Here is a 14,552-nt window from a genome sequence, read left to right on the forward strand (position 1 = left end):
TCCCTTCATTGGCAATATACCTCAGATAGTATTCGATCCACTTTATCCCTTCGGCCGACTGGCCCAAACTTTCGGTGATATATTCACTCTTACTACTCCTGTTGGAACAATAGTTGTACTAAACAATACCAAGTTAATACGAAACGCAAGACTCGAGACCAGAGACGATCTTGCAGGAAGAACCCCGGATTCGATGTATCCTTGGAGTGTCATACAACGCTGTAAAAACGTAGCGACAGCGGACTATTCAACAGCGTACCTTTTTCGGAAGAGGGTTTTCAAGACAGCATTGCACACGGCAGTAAATGGCGTGGAAAAGGTGGAGGATCGAGCGAGAAGCGGGTTGGTGAAGGCAATCAAAGAGATTGATCGAAAAAATGGAGAACCATTTTCAGCTCTGGAACTTTTTGAAAGCGCAATAATCGCACAACTTTGGGAATGGCTGACCTCAAAAAGCGTATCATTGGACGATGCGATCGTAAAATCTTCCCACGAACTGGGATACATACTGTCGAACCTTGCCAAACAAGCTTCGTTGTATCAAATGTTCCCATTCTTAGCCTATTTTCCGACTAAATTTAACCGTGATATAAAAAGAGCCAAACAGTTGGTGGATGACTTGTTTCTCCCGGAATTCCATGCACATCAGCAAACCTATGAATCAGGCATCATTCGTGACTTAACCGACAGTTTTATTACTTTATACGAAAGGGAACGTACCAAAGACGGCATCACGGAAATAGGTTCAACAGAAGATATTCCATACCTAATGTTGGATGTCATCATCGCCGGAACAGACACAACTTCCACCGCATTATCTTGGTTCATATTGTACATGGTTTTGTATGATGATATCCAAATAAAAATCCAAAAAGAAATTGATGTTATAACCACGAACGACAGCGCGCCAGCTTGGAAAGATGTTCAAAACATGTCGTACCTTCAGGCTACTTTGTGCGAGGTTTTAAGGATCTCCGGTTTGGTTCAACACACGGGAACAAACGCTATTCGTGACACCACCATTGCCGGTTATCACGTACCCAAAGGAACTCTTGTCGTGCTCAATCTCAAGAAAGCGCTTCACGACGAACGAGAATGGTCAGAGCCTGTCACGTTTAAGCCTGAACGATTTCTTGGTTCCGATGGCAGATTTGTCGGATGGTCGAAGCTTCGTGGTTTCGTGCCATTCGTCTTGGACGGAGGGAATGTTTAGGACAATCCGTAGCAAAAATGACGCTGCTTACATATGCTTCAGCATTGTTGCATCGCTACAAATTTGTGTTGCCAGATAAAGAAGCACTTCCTAGCACAGACGTTTCTACTGACGCGTTGTTGCTCCGTCCCAATGACTTTAAAGTCGTTGCAAAATACCGGTCTAGATATATCGAATGAGAGTTAATGGTACACTATAGTAATACAATTGCTTAACTCCTTTTATTTTTATTTAAAAACTGTGATACAAATCGATGGTAACGTAGTAGCCGTCTATAGAGCTAACCAAATAGGTAGTGTGCGAGTCGCGATAAACGGCGGAGAATCACTCGAAAAGTATAACGTGTAGCAAATGTACGAGTGATATGCCATTAATTACATTAGATATGTTTAGTGTTTAAGATTTTGGGTATTCCAAAAGTCTAGAGAACCTGTATTATAACTATAGTTAGAGTATCTATTACAATCAGCGCAATATGCATCGAATAATATTCTTGGACGTTTGCATGGTGACAATCGATAAGTAATTAAGCTTGTAGGTACACCACGTAAGTATGTAATACTGCAAAGCTTTCGGTCCGTTAACCCGGGCCTATTGCACTGATGAAGGCCCGGGTTAACGGACCGAAAGCTTTGCAGTATTATATACTTCCGGGGTGTACCTACAAGCTTAATTACTAATATGCATCTAATTTAATAGGACACTGTCTGATCTTTAAACTATATAAAGTTATGACATCAACTCCCAAGGCAAATAAGAACTTACCTATATACTTACTTACATATTTTATGAAAGAAGTGTCTTGTAGCTATATTAGTTTCACTATCATAGCCCTTTTGCACGAAATAATTAAGTGAGAACAATTTCGCGAAGGAAAAACATGTTTTCCCATTAGGCATTACACACGGCCACTTCAACCTATTTATTGCCCATATATAGTCAGACATATATACAAAATCTATAGACCAAAACTGATTAACTGTTAAAATAAAAAAAAGAAATATTGTTTCGAAAAGACATTTTTATCGTTGTTTCCACAACCTGCATGCATGCATGGTTTGCATAAATTAACAACAGATCAATCAAATCCCCCTCGTCGTTATACTAGGGACCTTAAACATGTAGGACGGGAACACGACGACGGCAGCTATCAAAACAATGCTTTATTGAAAAGAAATGAATTATTAAATACCTAAGTTTTAGACGTGATCTACGTTCTGTTTACAACGGCAAAACGTCGTTTATTACGTCCTATGTACAGGGTGTATAAAAAAACTGCAAATACCATAATTTGTATGCACTTTAGAATTTCAATGACTGTGCAACTAATTACGCTTCTGAGATTTGAAAATACGTTTCCCAGGGTTATCAAAACAAGCAACAAGCATTCATTAGAACGCCGTGCTCGTAGTGATTTGATCGAAACTTTTAAAATTATAAAAGGAACAGTGAATTATGGAGATGGTTTTTTCCGTTTCTCGAGATCAGGAAGAAATCTTGTACATACATCAAGTTATAAGCTTGGTAATAGTGTGGACTTATTCAAGCAGAGAGTAGTTAAGTACTGGAATATGTTGCCATGTGAGGTAAAAGAAGCAACTTCGGTTGATGATTTTAAGGCAAAATTAGAATATCATAAATTGACTAATCTTGGCAGAGACAGCACTAATGGTTATTGGGACTTATCAGATGAAGTTTTTAATAGAATTTAGGTTTTTAAATATGAGCTAGTCTATTTGTATATATAAACTTATAGATATGTTTTTATAGAGGTTTTTGTAAGTAATTTTTATACCGAATTGTTTTTGAACTTTGTAACAACATAGAGATGCTCAAAGAGGCATATTTATTAAAGTTAAAGTTAAAGTTATACAGAGTGAATTGAAATTAGGTCGATTACGAATGGCTCAGCTAACAACAGAGCAAACGTATTTTCAAATCTCAGAAGCGTAATTAGTTGCACAGTTATTCGCTCAGTTGCTCAGTTATTTAGAATTAAAATTCTAAAGTGCACACAAATTATGGTATTTGCAGTTTTTTGATACACCCTGTAGAACGTCTGCATTTCAGGACCCAGTGAGCGCTACCTGGAACGTCTTATATCTCATTAAATTGTCACAGTTGAAAATATACAACAACGCTTCACCATAACATTTATTCAAAGGAGTATTCCAACCACGTCGTCGTCGTGTTGCCGTCCTACATGCTTAAGGTCTCTAGTGTTTTGATGCAACGGCCAAACTATATATTTTCTCTGGCTCTATATTCATTGCGATTTAGTAAATACTTTGGTTTCCACTTGGTATATAAGCTCGTTTAAAGTTATTGACATTGGGATATCGGATAAATAATGAAAGACTACTTGCTAACTTTGGGCTGCAATAATTAACTGCAGCTGCTCGATCATTTATCGATTTGTTTTTACCAGCTCAAACCAATGCTTTTTTGCTAGATGGCGAAGTTAGTGAAGGTAAGTTTTTATATATTATAACTTATAGTTTGGGAGGGGTTATGACTTTATATATTTAGAGTTTTGACATCAAAACAACAGCAACCTATATACCATATGGTTTATCGCATTAAATCGTTAATATCGGTGACTAGTCAGTGCAGTTATAACAACTGCATGTTTATAATGCCAGTTCTAAAAATTTGCAATACCTCAAATTCTAAACGTAAATCTGCGAGTGTGTACAAATATTCAATCGTATATCACTCGTGCAAAGCTATTTTATCCATTACCTGCGAGTGGCTCATTGGGCACTCGTTAATTGTAAGTGACTGCACACTCTACGTCATGTTTCTCGCTCTCCTGTGCCTCTCGCTCTCAACTTTAGCGTCGAGATAATTTCAAATACTGCATATTCAATTAATTACTGCATATTCAAGTTAATTATCAACGTATCAAATATGTGTTAATATTGAAACATGGTCTGCTATATAATGATTTTCTCATACATTAAGGTTGTGATTTCACCAATTGTTTCATAACTTCATGAGTAAACGTGCATTGCCTCCACTCGTCTTCTACAATTCCGCCGATTTTCTTATAAAATGAAATTGCGATATCATTCCAGCATAAAACGTTACAACGAATCTTTGCCAGCCCATTATCGAGTGAAATCTGGAAGAAGTTAAAAGAGTTTAAACACTTTTATATATATTCACCCCTTTGTATATAGGACAAAATACAACATCTTTAACATTGGGTAGTTGCTTAATTGCTTTTCATAATCTCCGGGATTATTTATGTACGAAAAATGAAGATCGTCTCGTAAGCCTTTCATGCGTGTAAATTCTCTATAGAACTATATTTCTTTATTGATGGTATAAAAATGGAAGATATAACTATATAAAAAACTTGGAAGACAACATGAAGGAATTTTTTATACCAATCAGGAAGTTTGTTTACATTTTCAGTAACCTAATCAAAATGCATAAATATTGGCTACTTCCAGTAAAAAGGTACATTATTCAACATTTTACATAAAGTATTAAAAATTGATTAGCTTAGCCTAAAGAATGTCGCCAACTGCAATTACCGATTGAATAGTCCTTGGAGATTTTGTACTAGCTTTTTTGATGGTTTAAATTCAATACTTAACATTTACTTAACCTGCGAAAGTCCATAATTTATAAACCGTCAGCCTTAATAATTCAGCAGGATAACGACTATATACTTTCGTATACCAAATGATAAAAATATTTCCTATCCACTCATAAAGATATAAGTTTTGGTCTAGCTAGCTCAGGAAATTATTTGCTTGGTTTGAAATGTCGAGGGTTGCTAGATGAGGGTTGCTTTTAGTAGAAATATGTGAACAAGGGTTTTTATTCTCCCAATGAGAACACCTCCAAATTTACTTTACCCGCTACTTATTTTGGGGACAATGCGGTTTTATCTCCGCATGAGGAAAAACCCTACCTTCCAATCGTTTAATTCTCATTGTATAGGCTCATATATAGTTATTTACCTTCGAGAGGCATTTTAAAAATTCTAGCCCAATTCCTTGACCTAATATAAATGAAAGAAGTGATATCAATTAGTGATATCGATTTCGGTGGAAAATAAAAAATTTGCCAGTGTATAGCTAACACGCGGTGATGCCGTTTTAAAAATATTTCAAAATCTACATCAACCTGTACCTCGTGAATCGGGTCTAACAAAGAGATCTTCAATCCAAAGCGATCTTCCTTTCCAAGTCGAATATGAATTGACATATATAGCATATCCTACAATTATTCTTTGTCCTAAAATTTTAGATAAGAGATTATTATTTTTACAGTCGATCTTTTGAAATCAGCTATATCTCAGTGTTTATCCTTTTATTTTAGCTACACCCATTTTTCGCCTTATTTTTATTTTTATAACAATAGATTTTAGATGAAAGTGGAGGTCAAGTCCGTAAAAAAGACGGAAAACGACGTGTTATCTGAATATCTAACATCTTCTGTGAAGGTTCGCTACGTGTCTAAATGAGTAGCTATAAACCAGAGCTTATATTCATAAAAATTCAAAACAAGCGAAACTTTGGGAAATTTTACATCAGGGCCAGCTAATTGATACAAGCACAACCGATGCTCAGAAAAGACTTGACTTCCACTTTGTAACAACCTAGGCTATACAGGGTGTATAAAAAAAAGGTAATCCAACTTTGGTGTGCTATTGTACGTGAACTACTCATTCTATTAACGAATTTTATTTCACATTCGGAAAGGCTAGGCTCTTAATTAACTATCGAATGACATGTTTTTAATTGGTAATGGTGAAAAAATGAGCAAATAGGAGGGTGATAAAAAGTGTTAGTCAAAATCGTATATTTTCAACTCTGAGAGTTGGGACTAAAACCATTCAAAATTAACCCCCTTTGGGACTTAATTGAAGAATTTTGCTTCTGAATAAACTACCCGCATATGGATATTAAGTAGGAATAAATCACATCAGAAGAACATTCGAAGAAATGTGGCGTAAAACCAGTGCAAGCTGTGACATGTTCATGATTAATTGTTTTTTTTTATGCACTGCTTTAATTAGGCTCAGTATTGAAAATATGCGATTACGTTTTTTATCAGCCTCGTATGTTCTCACTTTTTCACCATTTGGTATTAAAATGTCACCCGATAGTTAAAAGCCTGATCCTTCCGAATGTGAAAAAAATTGAGTAGTTCACGTACAATAGCGTGTTGAAGTTGGATTATCTTTTTTTACACACCCTGTATAGGATTGCTTCCCAATCTATATTAATTAAAAAAATATATTTTGTTTGCTGTCGTTTAGGACGTATACAGATTGTGCAGCAATGTTGATTTTGTGATATTGATGATTACTATTTTCGTCCCAAATGTTGTAAAAATCTCCACATGTTATACACACATGGAGTAGTATACCAAATTTGCGAACTTTCAACATTTTGCAACGAAACTTCCAGTTTCTCTGATTATGATGTTAGTAGGTTTTTTCTAGGTGTAGAGTACACTTCCTTTCCATATTTGGAAAACATCTCTCCTTCAAATAATGTTTTAAATAAACAATCGTTCGACTAATGTTTTCAATACCATGCATGTGTTTTTACAATTCTTATGTTGAATATGCTTCGACCTATCTTTTGAGAGTTTCGTTTCTAAAACTATATTCTAGGGAAAACGGTATTGATTTTAAAACAAATGTAATTTAATCTGTATAAACACTTAGCTATAAAACCATATATAGACACTTCCAAAAACTTACCTTCATTTTGTTTTTCAGCTACAAGACATCTAAACGTAGGTGAATCTCCGAAACCATCTTTCCTCAGCACTATATATAAAGATATACACATTATAAGCTTCATCAATAGTTGACCGTAGGTCTAAGAAGGCACTTTCGAGTTTTGACAAAAAAATAAATATATTGGTCATCGTAAAGTGAATTAAATCTAGCTTAATTAAGCCATATTTCCCGTTTTAAAGAATTCACCTTCTTCAGTAACTTCAACAACAGATTCTGGTTCTTTTTCATAAACAGCTAAATCCTAAAAAAATGATCAAATGTCATAAATTGTATATAGCTAGCTAAAAAATACTACAAAAAATTGATGGCAAAAGTATAAAAGAATCCTTTGTTGCAGAGAGAATTTTAGATTTCTCCCTCATATAGTCATATTTCATCTTCTCCAAATTTCATGATTGAAGAAGTGACAAGAAAACAATAAATAATATTAGATTTTACACATGTTATTTTATTACTTTAAACAACCCCAACTCGCGAAAAAATTCCTTACCAGGTACTGCATATACAAGTTATGGTAAAAGGATAGAATAGTAATGAGAGCACAATTAAACTCTATACGTTCAGGAAATTTAAATTCATTTTTTAAAAGTTTTCACTACTGGGTACTACCGCAAAAATGTTAGCTAATTCGAAAAGCAGAATAATTTCTCTAATAACGACAAACATTCGAGTGCCAAATTTTGTTTTTGGGCGTTAAAGGTGTTGTTTGCATGTTAACCGGCGAGCTAAAATCTCTTTCAACTATTCCAAAGTCCATTACCAGCAGCATTAGCTCATTTTGAGATTTGAACAAAAATTGGTTGGCAATTACTTAATATAAAACCTAATTTGTTGCTTTATTGTGGACGCTCGCCTCCTCCGTAATCCACAATGTCACAATTTATTTTTATGTATTTTTGTTTCACACTCGCGGTTGTGTCATAAGGTGACGACAGTTCGATACTTTATATTACTGTTTATATATAATGTATTGTTCATCTATTCATTCAAAGTCTTCGACAGCTGAAATAAATGTTAATTTCACCAATTTCACCCTACTGTTATTATCAGACTTCAAGGTTTGGTTGACAAAGTGAATGTTTGCATGTTTTTTCCAAAGTGTGTGTAGCACAAGTTGCTGACGATTTAATAAAGATGGCGGCTTGCATGTACAGCCAAAAAATACCAATATAAATATAGTAGGGGTCAAAAGTCGATAAATTTTCTTAATTTACAATAAATAATATATTGTGAGTTGGAAATTAGATATGCTGATCTGAACGTGCGCATTTTTTATAGTAATTATCTCCCCCAATATGTTTTCTTGTTAATTCTCGTCGTATTTAAGTTCTACAAGAAATGCGGATTATTCTTTTTGTGGACAAAAGATGGCAAAACTCGTTAGCGGAGAAAAGAGAGGTCAGATAATCGAAATCAACAATGAACTGGATGTTTTAGTGAAAAATTGAAGTGATGTTATGTGAAACAATTACTTTATGGTTTTCGTATTTTGGTATCCTGATCCAATTAAACTTTTAGGATGTTGCAAAAGCTTTCTTCAAGCCTCTTTTCGTTAACTGCAACATTCCCGCAAGCAAGTTTCGATCAGGGCATCCCCAACAGGAAAACCATAAATTACTGAAATATCAATAATATTATTACAGTTTGCACAATAATACGTTTGGTTTCTTTTGTACAAGAAACATAACACTAATACTTCCCTGATGGGGTAGAGATCCTTGCATTGAAACATTCTTAAGGCAGCTAGGAAACAGGTATTAGAGGCATGTGACAGAATGTTGGTGTTTTAAAAATTGTAAAATATTTTGAGCATATATTATATAATTATTACATATTATATATTATACACTTAATGTATGCTCCCGAGGGAAATAGTAAGTTTTGTTTTCCCAATTATAAGAGTCTGATTTCTGAATGTTTCTGAATGTTTCCCAAGATGAAGTTGAGGGAAACATTGGGACTCGAGGGAAAACAAAACTCACTATTTCCCGAGGTAGTGTACATTAAGTGTTTTGTTATAGGAATGAAAACATACATGTTACACAACAATTTCATTTAAAAAACCCCACTTTACTTTGTTATGACAAGAAGCGGGCAACAATTTCTTACTTGTTTTCTTGGCGTGAAACATTGCATTTATGTAAAATCATGTGACTACGAATGAACCAATCACATTTAAAGTACAATGTAAAATCATGTGACTACGACTGAACCAATCACATTTAAAGTTCACAGTATACCTATATAACAATACATATTATATATAATTTATGTTGATATTAATATCTAGGTGATATTAGTATCTAGGTATTAGTATCTGGAATTTAGAATTCTATTATTTTGACTAACATATAAAACATCTTGGACCTAGCAAGGTTCATATAAAATGTTGCTATCTGCTAATAGTAAAAAAAATTAGAAACAGGGGTTTTTTGGTAATTAAACTCTCCAAGCCTCAAAAAAAATCTTGATTTTCTAATATAATTGCAAGAGAAAGCTTGGAGCTAGGGCAAGCATTGTAGAGCCAACCTGGAGCCAGAGGCCCCTTAATTGGGCCCAAATCTTATTGATTTAAAATTAATTATTGGTACCTTAAATGTTGGGAACCTAATTGACAACTGGGCAACAGTAGCCTTTTATGTATATAAGGGTAATTTATAGCATGCATAAAAAGGTTATCCGTAAAGGAGCACTTAGCTCTGTGGGTTTTACCAGTCTTTAATTGACAAAGATTGTAAAATTGAAATTAAAAAATTAAAGTAATTTCGATACTTGGGTCATTTTTTAGTACTCTGGGCCCTTTCTTAGCATTTTGGTATTTGCTAAGTATTTGCTTACCCTAGCTTTGCTGGCCAGTTGGTCTTGAATTAATCAGGTGCCTGAGCTAGTGCATGGGATGCAAATTAATTGTACCACACAGTGCAACAACATATTTATGCTTGCCAAATGGAGCATCCGGTTTCAGGGGTTGAAATTGCCAGCCTTTAAACCTGGCCTTGTGTGGTTGAATTCTCACAATTAATTCCCACAAGGTTACAATTTTTTAAAGTACAAGCTTGACCTCCTCCACAGTCCACCCCAGGCCAACCCTAATTTAGTTCCCTTGGAAACTTGCAGACTTACAGTGTGAGAGAAATTCATAAAAGGTGAACAAAAACAATTTTTCCTTTTACCACTTTTCCATTTTACCTAACTGCACAGCACTGGACAACAACTATGTCATCAGCTACTTTGCCATGAGCCAACATACCTTTATATACCTTACAATTGCAGCACAATCATCAGGTCTACCATTTCTGATGATAAACCCATCTTTCTCAACAACTTTTGGAAGTTGAGGAATGTTTTCTGCAGCAGTTCCCATGACTCACGATAAAATATATGTGCTATAAAGCCGTTGTTTTATTATCAAACTTTATTATTCAAATGAAAAAACTATGAGCGAATGAAGTTCAATGAACTGGACAGTAACTGGTCACTGTGACACTTTCGCATTGCTATGACGTAATGCATAATTACGTCATAGCAATGCGAATGGGGAATATAAAAAATACAAATCGTATTCCTGGCCCAGCCTCGTACCCAGGCGCTTTTAAAGCTTTGAAAATGGCGTGCGTGGGCGTCGCGCAGCTCCCCGCGATTTTTCGCTTCCCCCGCGTGTCGTCCCACGCAGCTGCGCGACGCACACGCACGCCATTTTCAAAGCTTTCAAAGCGCGTGGGTACGAGGCTGGGCCTACAATGAAAACTTAGTCTTCCACCTTGTCAAAATTTTCTTTTGGCTTTTTTCACTCCCTGAGGCTTAGGTCTGCAAAGCACCTGAGGGTGCGCGAACACAATTTCTCTAGTGTGCAAGTTGTAATTTTGATCCGTTTGATGGTTAGCTGATGGCATTATGGTGGCAACGTAGCAGAACTGGAGGCATTGGTGAGGGGAAATTAAATATGAATTTCGCACCGGTCAACAGCAAAGCGTAATTTGATCCTAAAAATTTCATTATGATAATTGGTATTAAAATATATGTGTACATCAGTAAAGCGTGTGAGAGGTTTAGTACCAAAAGCAAATACATGGCGCTGTTTCTAGGCTTTGTCCTGCTATTTTTCATCCAACTTTCTGGCGAAGGTAGAGCGACAAAATTGAAGTCGCTTAATTTTGGAACTAAAACAGCTTACAATCATGACAAATTCTCAAGTGTTTCTTCACAACGTCCTGATAATTGTACGCCTGCTCGCATCGAATTCATATCTCGGCACGGTTCGAGATTCCCTAGTAACGGCGACAGGAAGGATATCGATAAACTATTGAAAAAATTAAACGGAGTTTACACGGCAACCCCTTCATTTCGGCTCAAAAATCTCACGTTACCTTGGCGTAAATGGGCGGTATGGAACGACGCAGATGCGAAGGAATTATCGCCTCGCGGGGAATTTGAGCAATATACAATCGCGAAACGGTTGCGCTCGAATTTCGCTGAAGTATTTGATAAACCGCATTGGAATAAGTACTACAAGTTCATCGCAAGAGATAAACGTCGCACAGCTCAAAGTGCAATGGCCTTTGCCTTAGGACTCTTTGAAAACAATACCACACGGTCGCAGGGTGAGTACTAAGCCTGTAGGCTTTTCAACAAGCGATATTTTTCGCGCGAAGCGGATTTATTCAATTGTGCTTAAGCAATTTGTACCAGATGGTGCAGTTGGCAGCTCTGAAACAAAAGTAAAACCGGCCCTATGCGGTAATCAAATGAATCAAATGACCATCGTCGTCATATACAGTATAACAAGAAAAAAATGAATTGACATTGTTGTATATTGCACACAAATAATCTCTTAATTGTTTTTAAAAATCTTAAATAATTAACACTTATTTACTGCGACCGAAGGAAACATTATGTTTTGTGGACCGGAGAGCTGAAACACTGAGCCAGTTTCCTCACGCCTCGACTAAACCACTAAACTCAAGCGTTTCAATTTGTTCCAGGACCAGGGAGATCAAAATTCCGGTCGGTCGCTATAAAATCTGCAGGTCCAGAAGAGAACGACAAACTGCTGTCGTCGTACGACGCATGTCCTCGTTATGTTGCCGACAGCGACAAAAATGGCCTTCCTGAAGTCGAAAAGTTTACCCAAGGCCCGGAAATAAGAAATGTCATACGAACAATAGAGAAACGTCTTCGAATCAACGGAACAATATCCCTGACATTCGAAGACGTAGATGTGATAAGACGACTTTGTGCTTTTGGAATAATGAACCACGAAGATGATAGCTGGTGTGCTTTACTCGACAGTGCAAGCTTAGATGTTATGAATTATGTCGGAGATTTGAAAAACTTCTACGAACACTCGTTTGGGAACGAGCTCGGCTATGAAATAATTTGCGTTCTTTTGGCAGACATTATCGAAAACCTCGAGGACTTTTCGAAGGGATCTAGTGAAGCTCGTGGAGTTTTTAGATTCGCTTCCTCGGGAACAATGTTTGCTCTCTTGACTGCGTTGGGGGCATATGACAATGGCACAACTTTGAGCGCTTCCAATTTTCGCCCGAACAGTAGTCGGCGGTTCCCGTCACGTCTCGTACCAATGTCGGCTAATATCGCCTTGGTATTGTTCAAGTGTAATCTGAGAGGAAAACAGAACGAAACACAGAATTACAAGGTAAAAACATAACTCAGTTCCTCTATTAAGTCCAGTGTCCTGAAGAAGTCTACACTGCATGGCATTGGCAGATTTCCGTTTTAACCAAATCTTTCAGGCCTGGGCCAGTTGTTCGAAACGTGAAAAAAGCTATAGTGATAAGTGATTTTTCAGTTCAACCGTCGTAAAAAGGCTTTAAAAAGTTATAAAGCTACTGCAATCAGTAAAAAATAAAAAAGAGCTAAAATTCGATGTTTTGACTGTTTTATCGAACTTACTCGTGCATAATCTTTTTGAAATCTTGCTTCCTTTCAATGTGCGGTTGAACTTCCCAATGACGTCAGTATAGTGCACAGGTTTGCTTGAACTTGCATGGACAAAAGGATTTAAGATATATTTACAGCAGCGTCTATTTCGACTGTACATGTTCATTTCAGTCTTCCAAGAAGGATTACGGCAATCACAACCTCTCAGAGTAATTTGGGGGCCCGGGGCAAAATCCGGCTTGGGGCCCTTTCACTATGGGCGCAGTTTACTCCGATCTTATCTTATTGTATCGCATCTGCAGCTCCATTTACACTATATAATTTATTGTCACAGCAAGGCTAAAATTGGTATCGGGTACTTGGTACACAGTTTTTATCAATTCTCGGCCATTCGGATCCAATTGGTGCAGGTACCCACTTTAGCCGTGTCGCGCCAGGAAAACTATGGTTTGCCAGTTTTTTTACCGGGGAATAAAATTTCAAGTAGTTAAAAATATAGTTTTAAAGTGGCAACGACATTTGGTTATTTCCTTACTAAAAACTTTCCGAAATCAACAACAGCATAGCAGAATGAAACGTGGTCAAATCGCTTAAAAATGACACTAAATATGATACTAAATGTCTTGCATTTTATAATAAATTGTGAATTAGAACAAATAGTTAAGTACAAAGCGTTTGAGTTGCCATTGTTATAAAATTGTTGTCACATCCAACTAATTTTACCATGGCTGTGCGATCCTGCTAATAAATTAGCGAATTTGCAACTGTGAACGCCGTTGTGAACGACACGACCATAACGCCTAGTAGGCGTCTTGTTACTTTTAAATAATTTCACGCTATACTTAGTTGGCTTCTTTGTTTTCACACAAATAGCAGAGAAATTCTTAAGGATTTTCAGCAATATTCTTTGAAAAGCAATAGTTACTGCTGAGAGTTGTCTAAACAATTTTTATTTTATTCTTTATTCTTGACTCACTCATTCTTAACTAGGGGTCCGGGGAAAATTGACCCTTTTTACCCCTCCCCCCCCCCTCTGAGAGGCCCTGACGGCAATAGATAATTCGGCAGGGTTGAATGAACCAGCCAGCGGTAACTTGGTCGGACACCATGCAACCAAACTTTGAATGAAAACTACTGAATCATATGCGTCATGTTTTTTTAGGTGCAAATTTTGATCAACGAGAAACCCATGGGTTTACCGTGTTGTCAAGGAAATATCACGTGTAGCTTTAAAGAATTCCTGGCTTATTTTAAACACACTGTCGACAATTGCGACTTCGATGCGATGTGCGCCCTACGAAAAGATAAATCGACTACACCGAAAGCGTTGGGATTGGTTAACCGACCAGGACTCTTGCTGGTGATGATGGAAATGCTTTTTGCAACATTTAAGATGTTAAACTTCTAAAACTCCCTATCGTTGGACGTGCTTTTTACACTGTCGCTTTTGTTAATTGTTATTTTGAGAAGGTAATAAAAATGTATAGTTGTAGTATTGCCACGTCGTGCTTTTTTCATGAAATATTTCGACTGAAATAAAGGAACTTTCCTCCACCTTGAAGTGCCTTCTAACCTCATTAACCACAATTTTGATGGCGTCACTTCCGGGATTGACTGTTTAATTAAATTCCTCCTAGCTTATAAAATCCCAACCAAAACATCGTCGAT

General features: G+C 36.6%; 2 protein-coding genes and 1 pseudogene across 3 annotated transcripts; 2 read left to right on the forward strand and 1 right to left on the reverse strand.

Annotated features, from left to right (window-relative positions):
* Positions 1-193: 193 nt before the first annotated feature.
* LOC114530327 lies at positions 194-1,392 on the forward strand (annotated as a pseudogene).
* Positions 1,300-10,482, reverse strand: LOC114529460 (diamine acetyltransferase 2-like). 2 transcript variants are annotated; one of them, XM_028551284.1, is made up of 7 exons: positions 10,234-10,482; positions 7,170-7,224; positions 6,942-7,010; positions 5,360-5,464; positions 5,188-5,228; positions 4,172-4,337; positions 1,300-1,375 (listed from the first exon to the last, which is right to left on the reverse strand). In XM_028551284.1, exons 1-6 carry the CDS (start codon positions 10,345-10,347, stop codon positions 4,173-4,175), a joined length of 549 nt encoding a protein of 182 aa, XP_028407085.1. In that variant the 5' UTR covers positions 10,348-10,482; the 3' UTR covers positions 1,300-1,375; position 4,172. The 2 variants fall into 2 exon arrangements, with proteins under 2 accessions (XP_028407085.1, XP_028407076.1); XM_028551275.1 differs by lacking the exon at positions 1,300-1,375 and having other exon boundaries at positions 2,531-4,337.
* A 553-nt stretch (positions 10,483-11,035) lies between these two features.
* Positions 11,036-14,345, forward strand: LOC114528286 (multiple inositol polyphosphate phosphatase 1-like). Its single transcript, XM_028549927.1, has 3 exons — positions 11,036-11,584; positions 11,966-12,639; positions 14,047-14,345. The coding sequence occupies exons 1-3, from the start codon at positions 11,053-11,055 to the stop codon at positions 14,290-14,292; spliced, it is 1,452 nt and encodes a 483-aa protein (XP_028405728.1). The 5' UTR covers positions 11,036-11,052; the 3' UTR covers positions 14,293-14,345.
* The last annotated feature ends 207 nt before the right edge of the window (positions 14,346-14,552 follow it).

The sequence above is a fragment of the Dendronephthya gigantea genome, unplaced genomic scaffold, assembly GCF_004324835.1.
Source record: "Dendronephthya gigantea isolate DGI-Jeju-01 unplaced genomic scaffold, DenGig_1.0 000001F, whole genome shotgun sequence".
Classification (NCBI taxonomy): Eukaryota; Metazoa; Cnidaria; class Anthozoa; order Malacalcyonacea; family Nephtheidae; genus Dendronephthya; species Dendronephthya gigantea.